We start from the raw sequence: 17,002 nt of genomic DNA, 5'->3' as shown, positions 1-17,002 counted from the left end.
TGTCATGGTCAATTTTAGTAGGTTACAGATGGTCATGGTGAATAGGGCAAACATGGGAATACTTTTTTTAACAAAAAGGCAAAAGTTAAAAAAAATTCTGTACTCAAAAATAACATTTTTCTACTTCTGTTGCAAACAAGAACAATATGTATTCTGTGATAGCGAGAGATCTTATATATACACACAGGAAGCCTCTCTCACTTTCATTACAATAGAATATGTAAAATCAATTCAAGCAGAGCCTTCCTAACCAAGAAAGGCAGAAAACCAGAAGACTGCATGAAGTCCTTTTGGGATCTCGCTATCTAACTGTAATTTACCTGGGAAGTGTTTAGTTACTACAGTGATGGACATTATAAGAAACCTTAAGACAGAACAGTTTTCAACATATTTTTTGCCATACTAGAGCCTACCTTTTATGAACCTACGCTGATATTTTTAGATGTAAACAATTTTACTTTACACAAGAGGTTGTAGGGTAATTTAAGTCTTCCTGAAGTTTAAAGCTTTCACTGAGAGTCTTCACATCATTCTGGTTCTTAGCATAGCTGCATTGCTTTTCAGTATTCTTGTTTTCTTTGTTGACTCTTTGGCCAATCCAGCTTTTACCCTTCAGAGTGTGTTCCAAATCATCATATCATCCCACTCTTTGCATGCATACAAATTACAGAATGTATAAAAGTCGTATTTTTAAAACTTGCAATACAGACTCCAAAACACCATGAGTACTGCAACAAAAAATGTAAACTTACAGGTGATATCAAAACTAAAGTTTCTTATAATTGGTTACTGACTCAGCTTTTTGTAAGAGTACTATTTAATACCCATATGGTTAAACTGATAGGTATTCAAAGAAGAGGAAGAAGCTATCAAAGTTGATCTTCATGAAGGCTGTGGTAGGACCAAACTTTTCTGGCTCATGGCACTAGCAGACTCTAAAACTATGAAGGCTATGGTGGAGTTTAGAGAACAGACAGGTAAAAATCAGATATTTCTTGTTCCTTACTCATCCTGATTACTTTTTTTTAAGCTTCTCCAAAAGATCAGTTTCTAGAAATGTGACTCTCTGAATCTTTACATTAATGCTTTATTATTTGTATTATTTAACAGAAAACACTGAATCCTGGCAAATTACTTATTGCCTTGGCGGTAGCATGATGGTGCTGCTTTGCAACACCAAGTGGATGCTTGAGTTCAGAAATGTTGTAAGCTCTTTAGGGCTATGTTTTTGTTCTGTTTATGTACAGTGCCTGACACAATGGGATCAAGATTAGGGCTCCTAGGTGCTACAGTAAAGTAAAAAATAATAATAATAACTGGATATTTAGCTCTTTGAAATGCTAGAAGTTTTTAAATGTGGCATTCTTGAGTTGATACTACCACTCTTTATCCACTCGTGCAACTCCCACTTCCATCAAAGGGAGTACTACAAATTGAGAGCAGTAGCCCGTAAATAATTGTCACCTGTACTTACATTTGAATGATTTATAAAATGCTTTTATTTTCTTTTGAAGAAGGTGGGCACACCATATAGAAAAGAACCTAATCTATCAAGAACAAAATTGAACTGGGTACTTAGAAAAAATTATATAAATAATAGTTTCAATACCCTTGAACGATGTAAATGCCAATTTCTCCAAAAACAAACTTTTTCCATTGCCCTAAAATATAAACACTTCTAAAGTATCTTTAGACATAGTATTGTGATGACTACTACTAGAAAGAAAAGACCACAACAATGTTTAGCTATGGACAGTGTCCAGCTTGGCATTTGGATAGTCATTACATTCCAAGTATTGTGTTATATCTACAGAGCATTTGGGTGGTAAAAATACAGCCATCCCATAGCCCTTAATTACAACCCTTTTCACAGTGCTCAGAATGTTCAGATATGTTGGCCTCTGTGCAACACTATAATAATAAGAGAAGCCAACTGTATGCCTGCCTGCTTCCAAATACTCCTCTTATGGTCACAAATTAATAGGAAAGATGCTCTATTACAGGGGTAGGCAACCTATGGCATGTGTGCCAAAGGTGGCACGCGAGCTGATTTTTCAGTTTCACTCACACTGCCCGGGTGCTGGCCACCGGTCCGGGGGACTCTGCATTTTAATTTAATTTTAAATGAAGCTTTTTAAACATTTTAAAAACCTTATTTATTTTACATTCAACAATAGTTTAGTTATATATTAAAGACTTATAGAAAGAGACCTTCTAAAAATGTTAAAATGTATTACTGGCATGCAAAAACTTAAATTAGAGTGAATCAATGAAGACTTCTGAAAGGTTGCCGACCCCTGGTCTATTATCTTACCCTTGAGTGATACGCTGAACAGCTCAGTTTTAACTTTGATAGCATGAGGTTGGAGCGGGGGCTCCCAAGAATTAGAAGTACTTTATCTTTCATTAGATTTAGTAAAACAAAGAAAAAAATATATATCATGTTTTTCCATTTCCCCCTTCCCTCCTTAAGGAATGCTGCTCCTTTCATTATGTTTGGTGATCTTTAGAGATGAAACTGATATTGCTTGTAAAATGTAGTTCCCAATATCTTAGTTTAAGCTTTGGGAATGCAAATATTTATAAATTAAGCAGAACTTGGAAGATTTCCTGCTTTCTTTCTCATGTAATTGACGTGACAAATACTTGACAAACTCCCCTTGTGAAGGGGAAATATCTTGATATGCATTTCATAAGAATACAAAACATCTAGTAATGTAAGAAAGAAAATAAATGAGTTGAAATTCCAAATAAGAGTGAATTAAACTAGGATTAATAATTTTTGTAATCAAGGCAGTTCTAGCTAGGCATGAGATGAAGTAAATAAAATGTTCACATCAGGTAATTTTTAAAAAAAACAAAGATTTCCTCTCTCCACTTTGGCTGTAATTTGTCTTAAATTGTAAAGTCGTCAAGACAAGAAACCATCTTTTTTACATGTATATAAGGTGGCTGGTACACTTTTTTTTAGCTATTATCACATAAATAACAATATTAATGTATTTCTGTAAGCTTTTTCTGCCAAAAATTTGCAGTATTTTTCATATCCTTGTGTTGTGTTTAGTGGTCTTTAGAGATGTGATTCTGTGGTTACTGGCGAAAATCCCATGAGCATAGAGTTCTGCTAGCCCATGCATGAAGCAATTTAGTCTAGATTCATTTAATTTCCTTAGTATTTACTTTTTTCCTGCTTGTTTCATGAGATAGTTAAGGCTATTATTAGTGTGTTGGTTGATAAACACTTCATTTTGGTAAATTCTGATTTTTTTGTTTGTTTTGTGGGTGTAGGTAAACCAACCACCAGCAGTTCTGAAGCATGTCGTTTCTGTGGTTGTAGGAGTGGAACAGAGTTATCAGCAGTAGGCAGTGTCTGTTCTGATGCAGATTGCCAGGTATGTATACAAACCTCACTTTATCTCATGAAGATGAAATATTAATATATAGTTGAGTCTACAACCAGCCATACAAGATAAAAGCTAAATTTTAGGTCCTGTCATCCAAATAATTTTGAATTGTGAATAATACTTACTCTCCCTGCCAATTTGTGTGGTCTTCTGTTCCCATTTTTCTTATTTTTTTAAATGTTTCTTCTCACCTCTGTTACTGTGAACGGGAAAGTGACTGATTACACAGGGTAAGCCGTGAATCTAACCATATAAAAACTGCTAACAAATGCACAAAATATGTACACCGGAAGAACAGAGAAAAACAGTTTCAGGTTCTGTAATGCGTCTGATCAAAAATATTTTTTCTTAAAATAAAGTTTCATTAGGGTTCTGCTATTTAGGTGTCACATAGCAAAAGCAAATTAAAACATCTGTTTCACTTCAAAGTCCTAGAACTCAAAATGTATTCCTAACTATACTGATGTCTGTATTATACTTAGACAATTACTGTCACTGCTCCCTAACCTGAGTTTTCATTGCAAGTAGTAAGACTACTTCAAGAAGCAACAGAATAAGTATATTACAGTGTACAAAATGGTTCTTTGATTAGAAAAAATGTTAATTTAAGAATTCCTTTTTAATAGGAGTATGCTAAGATAGCTTGTAGCAAGACTCATCCTTGTGGTCATCCATGTGGAGGTGTTAAGAATGAAGAGCACTGTTTGCCGTGCCTGCATGGTTGTGATAAGAACGCCACAACTCTTAAACAAGATGCTGATGACATGTGCATGATTTGTTTTACTGAAGCACTTTCAGCAGCACCAGCTATCCAGGTTTGCCTTTGCTATTTAATAAATGAATTCTATACAACTTTGTTAAATTTTTAAGAGTTTACAATTTCTTTTGAAGGGATGCATTTTTAAAGGTTTCAGAGTACGTACTGTCAGTGAGCAGAGGATCACATTGTGTGTCTAGCACTACTGCTCTCTCTACTGTTTGAGAATGCAGATAGGATCATTCGATGTGTACATTTCCTCTATTTTGAGCATTGTGTTTGTAACTGAAAATCCACCTCACATAGAAGTATTTTTAAGAGTTTTAAATCACCACCCTTTTCTTCCTTATGTACCACTCTTTGTATGCAAGGGACAGATCATATTAAAATTGTTCCCATTTCTTATACATGTAACTTGTAGCATATTCAAAAAAAGGGCATATGCATAGATCTTGTAGATAGTGTACATTTATGTCTCAAGATTTTACTGTAGTTAGTATGCTAACTTGGTCACTTTTGATGATTTCATATGTCCAGTGGTTAGTGTTATGCAAAAGTTTGTTTTGTAACTGATTTTAAAGGCCATTAATATTCTTTCTTTTCATGGGTGGAAAGGCTTTTCTGATGTTAAGATTTTAAATTAATAAATGAATTTGCAATTTGACACCTCTGTTAGTTAAAATCAAAAACTCAAATATAATGGTGTCTCATTACAGTAGCTATTGAAACTTTTGAATTTACAGTACAGTTGTTACTCAGACATCTTTCTTTTTTCTTAAAGTTGGACTGCAGTCATGTATTCCACTTGCAGTGCTGTCGTCGAGTACTAGAAAACAGGTGGCTTGGGCCCAGGATAACTTTTGGGTTTATGTCTTGTCCTATTTGCAAGGTAAGGATGATGTGTTTACTATATGTAGCACAGAGTATCTACGAGTGCTTACTTTAATGTTACTTATGATGGACATTAGATATTGCTTATTTTCATTCCCAGAGCTTGTCTATGCAGAGACTTAGTATGCAGCAGGCGGTAAATCTACAATGCACTAGCTTGCCACACGCTAAGTGACGGTATAAATCCTACTGCTGTACACCTGAAGTTCTGTAGTGTGCTTTGACATACTTCCATTTCAAACAGCTGTATGCCAAAGCACACTATGGAATTTTTAGTACACGGCAGCAGGGCCCACATGGCCAGTTTTAGTGCACAGCAGGCTAGTGAGCTGTTTGCTCACATCCTAGTTAGCCGTGCACTAAGCACCTGTGTAGACAAGCCCTCAGTTCTTCTTTGAGTGCTTGTCCCTCTCTGTACTGCCCTTCAGGTTGCACATGCACCCAGGAGCAGAGATTTTTCCCTAGCAGTGTCCCTCAGGTATGTGCCCCACATCTCCTTCTACTCCGCATCAAAGGAATAAATAGGGCATATTGGACCACCACCAGTTTAATTCACTCTTACTGTTCATGGTCTAGGACAGAGCTTCAGTATTTGTTCTAACTTCTTCAGCTTCTCTGTAAAAAGTTGAAATATATTATAGTTTTTAGGGGTTTGGTTCCTTAATTCTTGGAATCCTCCATCTGGGATGGGCAGAGATTTCTCAACTCTCCCCTCTTTCCCCCTCCCAATCCTAGTTCTCCAGCTAGGGGGAGAGTATACCAAGGATTCCCAGCCTTTAAAAGCTGCATCAAGTGCCACAAACCCTTCTAGGGCACAGTTTCCTCAGGAATCTATGCTGTCATCAGAGTGTATGAACTGAGAGCAAGCAGGCTGTCCTGTGAGCAATTCCAGTCAATCCAGGTGTTATCAGACAACATGATGGCAGTCTGTTCCATCAGCAAGCAGGAAGGAGCACACTCCTCACAGCTTTGCGTGGAGGCCATCACCCTCTGGAACTGGTGCATTTCCATGCAGATTACTCTGACTGCAGTCCATTTGCCAGGAATCCAAAACACCCTGGTGGACTCCCTAAGCAGACATTTCTCCACTCAACATGAGTCAGAACTGCACCAGTTCCAGAGGATGATGACCTCCATACAAAGCTGTGTGGGGTGTGCTCCTCTCATACAGTGGCCGGGAGTCCTGAGTTTTACCTCCCCCCCCGTTCCCTTATTTCCATTGGTATTGAGGAAAATCAGAGCAGACATGGCGCAAACCATTCCTATAGCACCTGCCAGGTCTGGTACCCCATTCTATTACAATTGTCTATATCTGTTACTCTGATGTGACACCTCTTAACGCTGGCTGAGGGAAGGACTTAACACTCCAACCCAGCCATATTTCACGATAGGGCTTGCTATTTAGGTGGATGTCAGAATTAGAATAGTTCTGCTCAACTGAAGTCCAGGCCATCCTGAACAGTTGCAGTGGGGGAGGTTTAGATTGGATATTAGGAAAAACTTTTTCACTAAGAGGGTGGTGAAACACTGGAATGCGTTGCCTAGGGAGGTGGTAGAATCTCCTTCCTTAGAGGTTTTTAAGGTCAGGCTTGACAAAGCCCTGGCTGGGATGATTTAACTGGGAATTGGTCCTGCTTTGAGCAGGGGGTTGGACTAGATGACCTTCTGGGGTCCCTTCCAACCCTGATATTCTATGATTCTATGAGTTGTAGAAAGGATTCTACTGGGAAATGGTATGAGACTAAGTGGAACAGGTTTATGTTTTGTTGCAAAGAAAAAGGAATTTCCCCTTTATGAGCAAAGATTCCGGATGTGCTGGACGTAGCTCTTTACCTTAAAATCCACACAACTATCTCTTACTTCTCTCAGGATACACCTGCCAGTCACCAGCAAATTTCATCTGCCAGATACCTACTCTGTATTGTCTTACCCAGTCATATCCTGTTTCCTAAAGGGTCTGATTAGAGTGTTCCCTCCAGTGGCAAAACCTGTACGAGCCTGAGACTTGAACCTGGTTTTATCAATGCTAACAAACTCACTGTTTGAGTGTACGGCAGGCTGCTCTCTTCTATGTCTCTGTGAAAGTAGCGTTCTTGACTGCTATCATGTTGGCCAAAAGGGTTAGAGAGCTAGGGACACTCAAGGCTGATCATCCTTACACAGTTTTCCACAAGAAAGAGGTATACATGAGACTACATCCAAAACTTGTCTTGAAGTTGGTGTCTGACTTTATCAACCAAAGTATCCCTAATCCTCACTCTAGCATGGAAGAAATGTGGCACTCACTGGACATATGTAGGGCTCTTACTTTTTATCTAGAGGACAAAATCATTTAAAAAGTTTCCGAGACTCTTTATATCATTTGCAGAACAAATGAACAAGAGGCCATTCTCTTCCCCTCCTCTTTCCCCTCCCCCCGAGGCTGTCCAAATGAATCTCTGGGTGCATCCTACTCTGCTATGAACTGAACATTGTTCCTCTTGAAGGAAGTGTGAGATCACACATAATGAGAGCTCAGACAACAGTGGCAGCTTTCCTTACAGATGTCCCGCTTCTGACATCTGCAAAGCAGCAACTTGGAGCTCTGTACACACAATGGCTAGACACTGCACGGGTGTAAGCAGCTGCTTCTGATGCCTCTTTGGGCAGGGCATTTCTGCAGTCGTTGTGTCACAGGACTCCAGACACCCACCTCCTCAATAGAGGTATTGCTTCTGAATCATCTGAAGTGCATTACACATAGGGACAATGATTCGAAGGAGGAGGATGCATTACTCACTTTCTAGTAACTTGACTCCTTTTAGGGGCGTTGTCCCTGTGTGTAGTGCACTATTCATGCTCCTTACCCTCTGTCTGATATCCCCCTACTGGGAATTGGCAGCAGAGAAGAAATTAAAATGGTGGTGGTCCAGCAGTCCCTTTATCCACTCAGTGCAGAGTATGAGAACGAGGAGAGCAGGGGCACATGTGTAGACCAGACAGACATTGCTCAGGGAAAATCTCTGCTCTGCCGGGAGCACATGCACAACTGGAGATCCCCTGCACTACACATCTCAAGGAACTCAAGTTACTACAAGATGAATAACCCAGCCTTTCCAATGAAGCTGAAAGGAAAAAACTGTAAATTGTGGGTATGGGAGGGTCCTTTTTTAAAATTTCCTTGCATAATATGCCTACAAACATGGTTTCTCATAAAAAGTGAAAATAATGTAGAATTGTAGTCCTTTTTAATTATTTTTATATACTTAGATGTTTGTATAATATACTTAAAATTTGTAATAATTCAAGAGTTGGATTCAATGTAGCACTGCAAAATAAGTGAAGACTTTAAGTCTCTACACTCCATGCTTCCCTCAGTTTAGCCTAAATTATCTCAAACAGCAGGACTGGGGTAGCTCCACCATTAGCAAGATGCCTTTTTAACATGTCTTTCAATACCACATGTGCATAGGACTCAGTCATCTTTATGAAGCTGCCAAAAGCTCCCTTTACATTCTCTACTAAAAGAGGGAGATTGCCGTCACGGCCAGAAAAGAGGGCATATTAGAATATAAGTACGTTGAATTGATCGGCCTTTAGCAACTCCACCGTGCTGGACTTCTATATTGGCAGTCATGATAGGAGCTTGTGACAGGGTGATCTTCCAGTGGCATGGATCCAATATAGGGGCTCTTATGTCATACACCCTCCTTGTTGCTGATGAAGAAGGGAAAAGGGAGCATGGATAGAGAAATGGTGTATGACTTGGGTACTCCTATGCTGCGCTGATCCTCTGCTGTGTTTTTTAGTCCCCTGTGGCTGCTACAGCCCAACGTAAGCTAGACCAGCCCTCAAGCTTACGGATCTGAGTTTCAAAAATTTGAGCGTAAAAGGGTATTCCTGTTTACCATGAGTGCATTAGCTGAAAAGAATAAGCATCTAGTGTAGGCATCCCTCCTTGAAATATATATTCCGTATTCTTTTCTATGATTGATCAGCATCCAGCACAATGGAGCCTTTTGGCACTATCACGATATAAATAAATACTTCTGTTGTTATAATGAAAGTATTAGTGTTCCAAGTTTCTTATCAATTGTTCTTTATTTTAGAACAAAATTAATCATACAGTATTAAAGGACTTGCTTGATCCAATCAAAGAACTCTATGACGACGTGAGGAGGAAAGCTCTAATGAGGTTGGAGTATGAAGGATTGCACAAGAGTGAGGCCATCACAACACCTGGCGTTAGATTTTATAATGACCCAGCTAGCTATGCAATGAACAGATATGCTTATTATGTTTGCTACAAATGCAAAAAGGTATGACCGCTAGCACTTTCTCAGATGAAATTGATGTAATGTTGCCAAAAAGTCACTTCTTTGTGTATGGTGTATGAAAATTGGAAGAGCTGCACTGCACTGTAAAATCCAAAAAGCACTAAAAAAGAACATAGAAAAAGACACACCGCTGGCCCTGTGAAACCGACAGTAGAGAGAGAGAGTGGTTCAGAAATCAGACACCTTATATGAACAGAGGATGGTGCCATCTCAAAAAAATGTGGACATCCTATTTTGTTAGAAAACTCCTCTGGCCATCCACCCTGTTCCGTTCTGTTCCCATCTCCCATAGTTAATCAATGCTTACTCCCCTATTGCGACTCTCAACCAATTTAGCTTTTGGCTCCCCTCCCAATAAAGGTATTTTCTTCTTCTGCCTCTCCCCCTCCCTCGATCACTTCTGCTCCCATTACACATCATGCTTTCTTTCCAACATGCTGTACACACTCATATTTCATTCTGAACTCTCTCCCACACATGCATCCCCTCTGTATTGACTCCACTTCAGTATTTTAGTATTCACCCCCGATCTGTCATTTAGTTAACCTCAGGCTACCGACACCTGTGATTTTATTTAATTCCTGAACCCTCCCTCACTCAAATGCCTAACGTTTAACACCTGAGCACACCCTTTAGAAGTCTCCTCTCTCTGGTCTGCAGGGTTGGGGTTCCAAAAGGGTTTTCCTTCCTGGATAGTGGCCTGGAGACTCCTTTCCTTATCTCTTTCCAGATTTTTTTTTTGGGGGGGGGGGGAAACTGGGGGGAAATATCATCCCCCTAGGCAGGAAGAGGGTGCATTTCAGGCAGTGCAGAGATAGCAGGAAGCAGCTGCTGTGTTAAGAGCCCTATAATTCTGTATATCCAGTAGCTCTGATTAGCTGTCTTTCCCCTGGAGGTTGGGAAATGGGGAAAGGGCAGCTAATAAGATGGGGTTTCCACCCACGAATCCATAGCAGTGTCTGAAAACGCTTAAGTATATGAGGAAATTCCACAGAGTACGCAGCCCTACTTAGTGTGTGTTTTATGGCTGCCCAGTGTGCCTTGTGCCATAAAACCAAAAACTCAGAGCAGCAAAATGCCTTGGCCACCAGGACCCAGAGCATGGGAAGGAAGGAGCAGTTCATTCCCTACTCCTCACTTCTGCTGCCTTTGCCCACTCTGCTGCTCTCCACCCAATTGGAGAGCAGTTTCTCTGCTATCTTGCCCATTTAGGACTTGGCTCAAGGCAGAGGGAGTGGCACTTCAAGCCAGCTTCACAACCCATTGGGGCAGGATTTTCCCCTCCCCTGAATCGGAGTACTGTGCTGGCAGGTGGAAAAGTAGAAGGGAGGGAGAAGCTTCCCTTCAGCTTCAGCATCACCTCAGCAGCACCAACCCTGCCCCCACCTTCTTGATATGCACTCATAGATGGCCAAAAAAATCATCCCATGATCCAAACCCTGCAGTCTTTTGCACATATTAAAGACATGTGTATGGCATATGTTGGATTGCTGGATAATTTTGGGCCATTTTGACGGTCATGGGGGGAAAAGATTATTTTTTAAAGGTTTAAACGTATAGAACATCATAAAGAGATTGTACTAACAGCCTTTATCATCTTCTCCATGCGTATGAATTTGGTAACAGGAATATAAACTGTTTGTCCCCAATCTCTTCAGTTTTAATCTTCAGTCATTTGTGTCCCCCATTTAGGCATACTTTGGTGGTGAAGCTCGTTGTGATGCTGAGGCTGGACAAGGAGATGATTATGATCCAAGAGAGCTTATTTGTGGTGCATGCTCTGATGTTTCAAGGGCACAGGTAAGCAGACTAGTTTTGAACTTGTTTTCTTTTAAAGATTTTTAAATACAGTTATCTGAGCTATACAGCAATTAGATTTATTTGTAGTAAAATATACATATTTGTTCAATTTTTGACAGATGTTTCAAATGTGTAAATATGTTGCTTAAATGTTACAGTTTGGTTTCTAATGTTAACAGCACTTTTTTGTTTTCTTTCTATGCAGATGTGTCCCAAACATGGTACAGATTTCTTAGAGTACAAATGTCGGTACTGCTGCTCAGTAGCTGTGTTTTTCTGCTTTGGGACAACGCATTTTTGCAATGCTTGCCACGATGATTTCCAAAGAATGACAAGCATCACTAAAGAAGAACTTCCACATTGTCCTGCAGGTAATGTTTTTTACAGAACAGTTTTAGCAATCTAAATGACCAGAAAATTATTTAGTCAGACAGTTATTCTATTACAATTGAGCTTGCTAATTTTTAGAAATATAGCAAAATTAATCATGTGACGTCTTAAGTTCAGCATTTTAGATAATCTTCAAAGGATGGATTATTTTGTTCTGTGATTCATTTCTTTCTGGAAATATTGGTTTCCAAAATGGGCAATGCTATTATCACAGTAAAAACAATACATCATTAGATACTTTGAAACTTCCTGTCTTCAGCAAATTGCCTCCACACACTACTGGAGTTGCATGCTACCACGTGGACCAAAGAGATAAAATAAACAAACTTCCAAACATGAAATGGTGTAGCCAGACCTGAATACTTATCCTGCAACTATAAAGGAAAGCTCTGTGAACTGTGCTAATCCCTTAGTTCCTGGCATCATTGTGTGCCACTGATCTGATGGTCTCACCAGAATTGTGAATTTTAATATTATGTTTCATGTGCTCCTTATAGCTTTCACATATTGTTTTAATGTAGTGTTAGAAGATTACTTAGATAATTTGAGGAGAAAAGGCAATATATACTTTTACTACATTGCTTAATGTTTCACTTATACACCAGAGAAGTAATTGTTGGCCTAACTCCTGAATTGTTCTTCAGGTGAAATTTCGTTTAACAAGTATATGTTATTCAGATGTACAGGTTCTTGTTTCATATTGGGCTGAAACTTTTTTCACTGTATTAAAGATCCATTTAAAGAAATTTTAATTTTCTTTCAATAAAATTTTGACTGTAAATTTTCCATAATTAATTTGGTTTAATATGACTAGATAGTAGTCTAATAGTCTGGGGTTTTTCTTCAAATTTGTGTTTAATCCTTTACCTGAAGTTGTAAATCTTGTAGAAGCCAACAGTTCTGGCCCTTTTTGTTAGGCTTAGTCAAACTGCTCACAATTAGAAAAGGAGTACTTGTGGCACCTTAGAGACTAACCAATTTATTAGAGCATAAGCTTTCGTGAGCTACAGCTCACTTCATCAGATGCATATCGTGGAAACTGCAGCAGACTTTATATATACAGAGAGAATATGAACCAATACCTCCTCCCACCCCACTGTCCTGCTGGTAATAGCTTATCTAAAGTGATCATCAGGTGGGCCATTTCCAGCACAAATCCAGGTTTTCTCACCCTCCACCCCCCCACACAAATTCACTCTCCTGCTGGTGATAGCCCATCCAAAGTGACAACTCTTTACACAATGTGCATGACAATCAAGTTGGGCTATTTCCTGCACAAATTTACTCAAGAAACTTCCTGAAAAAGCACAAGATCAAATCCGCACAGACACACCCCTGGAACCCCGACCTGGGATATTCTATCTACTACCCAAGATCCATAAACCTGGAAATCCTGGGCGCCCCATCATCTCAGGCATTGGCACCCTGACAGCAGGATTGTCTGGCTATGTAGACTCCCTCCTCAGGCCCTACGCTACCAGCACTCCCAGCTACCTTCGAGACACCACTGACTTCCTGAGGAAACTTCAATCCATCGGTGATCTTCCTGATAACACCATCCTGGCCACTATGGATGTAGAAGCCCTCTACACCAACATTCCACACAAAGATGGACTACAAGCCGTCAGGAACACTATCCCTGATAATGTCACGGCTAACCTGGTGGCTGAACTTTGTGACTTTGTCCTTACCCATAACTACTTCACGTTTGGGGACAATGTATACCTTCAGATCAGCGGCACTGCTATGGGTACCCGCATGGCCCCACAGTATGCCAACATTTTTATGGCTGATTTAGAACAACGCTTCCTCAGCTCTCGTCCCCTAAAGCCCCTACTCTACTTGCGCTATATTGATGACATCTTCATCATCTGGACCCATGGAAAAGAAGCCCTTGAGGAATTCCACCATGATTTCAACAATTTCCATCCCACCACCAACCTCAGCCTGGTCCAGTCCACACAAGAGATCCACTTCCTGGACACTACAGTGCTAATAAACAATGGTCACATAAACACCACCCTATACCGGAAACCTACTGACCGCTATTCCTACCTGCATGCCTCCAGCTTTCACCCTGACCACACCACACGATCCATCGTCTACAGCCAAGCTCTGCGATACAACCGCATTTGCTCCAACCCCTCAGACAGAGACAAACACCTACAAGATCTCTGTCAAGCTTTCTTACAACTACAATACCCACCTGCAGAAGTAAAGAAACAGATTGATAGAGCCAGAAGAGTTCCCAGAAGTTACCTACTACAGGACAGGCCTAACAAAGAAAATAACAGAACGCCACTAGCCGTCACCTTCAGCCCCCAACTAAAACCCCTCCAACGCATTATTAAGGATCTACAACCTATCCTAAAGGATGACCCAACACACTCACAAATCTTGGGAGACAGGCCAGTCCTTGCCTACAGACAGCCCCGCAACCTGAAGCAAATACTCACCAACAACCACATACCACACAACAGAACCACTAACCCAGGAACTTATCCTTGCAACAAAGCCCGTTGCCAATTGTGCCCACATATCTATTCAGGGGACACCATCACAGGGCCTAACAACATCAGCCACACTATCAGAGGCTCGTTCACCTGCACATCCACCAATGTGATATATGCCATCATGTGCCAGCAATGCCCCTCTGCCATGTACATTGGTCAAACTGGACAGTCTCTATGTAAAAGAATAAATGGACACAAATCAGATGTCAAGAATTATAACATTCATAAACCAGTCGGAGAACACTTCAATCTCTCTGGTCACGCAATCACAGACATGAAGGTCGCTATCTTAAAACAAAAAAACTTCAAATCCAGACTCCAGCGAGAAACTGCTGAATTGGAATTCATTTGCAAATTGGATACTATTAATTTAGGCTTAAATAGAGTGGAGTGGAGTGGCTGAGTCATTATGCAGGGTAGCCTGTTTCCTCTTGTTTTTTCCTACCCCCCCCCCCACCCCGATGTTCTGGTTTAACTTGGATTTAAACTTGAAGAGTCAGTTTGGATGAGCTATTACCAGCAGGAGAGTGAGTTTGTGTGTGTATGGGGGTGGGGGGGATGTGAGAAAACCTGGATTTGTGCAGGAAATAGCCCAACTTGATTGTCATGCACATTGTGTAAAGAGTTGTCACTTTGGATGGGCTATCACCAGCAGGAGAGTGAATTTTTGTGGGGGGGGTGGAGGGTGAGAAAACCTGGATTTGTGCTGGAAATGGCCCACCTGATGATCACTTTAGATAAGCTATTACCAGCAGGACAGTGGGGTGGGAGGAGGTATTGGTTCATATTCTCTCTGTATATATAAAGTCTGCTGCAGTTTCCACGATATGCATCTGATGAAGTGAGCTGTAGCTCACGAAAGCTTATGCTCTAATAAATTGGTTAGTCTCTAAGGTGCCACAAGTACTCCTTTTCTTTTTGCGAATACAGACTAACACAGCTGTTACTCTGAAACCTGCTCACAATTACTCACTTTTCATCCTGTAAAAGTTCTAATTTTTAAATGCCTGATAGAAGCTGGTCATGTGAAAGTGTCCCGTTACTACTTTTTCCTATACCCACTGCATTTTTCCCAAATCTTTTTTATTGGTGTCCTGTAAATTCAAACAAACTGATTTCTCTATTTAGTACTGTGTTTTTCAATACTTGTACAGTTTTATTTAAATAAGATTTGGAAGTTTTGAAAATGACTTTTTCCCTTTACACTGATTGCAGGTCCCAAAGGCAAACAACTTGAAGGAACAGAGTGTCCACTTCATGTTGTTCATCCACCCACTGGTGAGGAATTTGCTCTGGGATGTGGGGTTTGCAGAAATGCTCACACTTTTTAGACTAGAATTTTTTTTACCAGAGCAAAACAGTTGTCCTCATCCCACAAGTGTCCTAAACAGAATATAAAGTCCAGTCAGGATGAGGATGGGACCATTTCATAACCCAGGTAAAAGGAACAATTTACAGTGCAAGAAGGATGCCAAATACCATGTACCATGCTGTGAGAAATTGACATTTTTTGAACCAAGACATCAAAAATTGTGAGATGTTTGCATGTGGCCATTACAGTCATTGGCTATGAAGCATTGGACATTTACAAATAAATAATTGCTATTAAAGGATCTCTGTGTCTGTGGACTATGAATGATGCTGGTTTTCAGATGAAGAAAGAAAAAACGGATTATTGTATACTGACTTTTTGTAATCCTGTACAATTGTAACTGCATCATGGGTGGGGGGGGAAAGAGGAATATTCTCGTTTATTTCCTAGACTGTTAAAAAAATTTGTGTTAGGAAGGCATAAATGTAACAAGTATCACGCTGTATATAAAGAATATCAATGTTTGTCCTGTATAAGAATTACTGAATTACAACAGCAGTTTCATTTAAACTTCTGGGTTATGTTTGAGCCTGAAATTTTAATGAAGTGCAATACTGAGTGTGCCTCATATCTTGCAGCTGTAAACATAATGGAATGTACATGTCAATAAAACCACTGTACATTTTTATACAGTGAAAGTCTAATGAATGTGTAAGACTTTATTTTAGAATGGCTCAAAACCAAATCATTTCATTTCACAAATAAAATGTATTTGTTTTTTAAAGAAGAAAATTCAAAACCAGCTAGTAAACTGTTGGTCACTACTTATTAGATAGAAAAAGTTTGCTTGAACATCCTTTAAGAAAAGTGGGTAATCTTATTAGACTTCACATGAAGTATTATATTTGAATTGATGAACAGGTCGATAAGCAGTTCCTGAAGGCTTCATGGTAATATCCTGGAAGACTAATTTTTAATTGGTGAGTATTTTCTTTTAATTTTAAAGCTCTGCAGATACCCTTTTCTAGTATGTATGGACTCAAGCCATGAGTCCAAATAAGTTTGGTCAGTGCTGTCCATTGGGGCTGTACATGCATCCTCTCAGCTTCCCTACCTGTGGGCAGATAAGGGAATGCCGCACCAACTGCACCTGTTCCTTCTTAGTGCCTGTGGGAGTGTCTCACAATTCAGCAGTGTCCACAGCAACTTATTTTTAAAATGTTAGAAAATTAGAAAATTAATAATTCTCATAGTGGTTGCGGGCGGGAGAGTTGTCCTTTTGGCAGTTTTTAGATAGATTTTGACCTGTCAGATGACTGATTAGCACAAGGACTGCTTTCCCACTGTATGGCTGAGGTAAAATCTTTAGGGTTAAAATTCTGCCCATGTGACAGACTGAGGCGCAGTGTGGAGGGTCACACAAAGTAACTTTTCTGCCTTGGGAAAGGCCATATCTCCAGCATATTCCCAACCTGCTGATCCTTCTTCAGACAGACCTGATGTGATACCGACAGCCGCCTGACTATTTTCACCAGCTGAACAATGCATGAATTTGGCTTCAGGCTTTGAGCAAGAGGACCTTCCCTCATGATCCAGAACCTGGTCCAAATGTGCAGCAC

General features: G+C 40.0%; 1 protein-coding gene across 14 annotated transcripts in view; it reads left to right on the top strand.

Moving 5' to 3' along the window:
- Nucleotides 1-16,087, top strand: part of MYCBP2 (MYC binding protein 2) — a 414,963-nt gene extending 398,876 nt beyond the window's left edge. For all 14 annotated transcript variants that reach the window (XM_073347171.2, XM_073347218.2, XM_073347180.2 and 11 more), the window contains 8 exons: nucleotides 845-977; nucleotides 3,289-3,392; nucleotides 4,031-4,219; nucleotides 4,943-5,050; nucleotides 9,141-9,350; nucleotides 11,061-11,168; nucleotides 11,374-11,539; nucleotides 15,287-16,087. In XM_073347171.2, the coding sequence (XP_073203272.1) occupies nucleotides 845-977; nucleotides 3,289-3,392; nucleotides 4,031-4,219; nucleotides 4,943-5,050; nucleotides 9,141-9,350; nucleotides 11,061-11,168; nucleotides 11,374-11,539; nucleotides 15,287-15,402 (1,134 nt within the window). In that variant the 3' untranslated portion in view covers nucleotides 15,403-16,087. The remainder of the gene's footprint in view (nucleotides 1-844; nucleotides 978-3,288; nucleotides 3,393-4,030; nucleotides 4,220-4,942; nucleotides 5,051-9,140; nucleotides 9,351-11,060; nucleotides 11,169-11,373; nucleotides 11,540-15,286) is intronic.
- The last annotated feature ends 915 nt before the right edge of the window (nucleotides 16,088-17,002 follow it).

Source organism: Lepidochelys kempii, chromosome 1 (assembly GCF_965140285.1).
Source record: "Lepidochelys kempii isolate rLepKem1 chromosome 1, rLepKem1.hap1, whole genome shotgun sequence".
NCBI lineage: Eukaryota > Metazoa > Chordata > Testudines > Cheloniidae > Lepidochelys > Lepidochelys kempii.
Note: the sequence above shows the minus strand (reverse complement) of the source record. Positions and strands in the feature narration are given on the sequence as shown.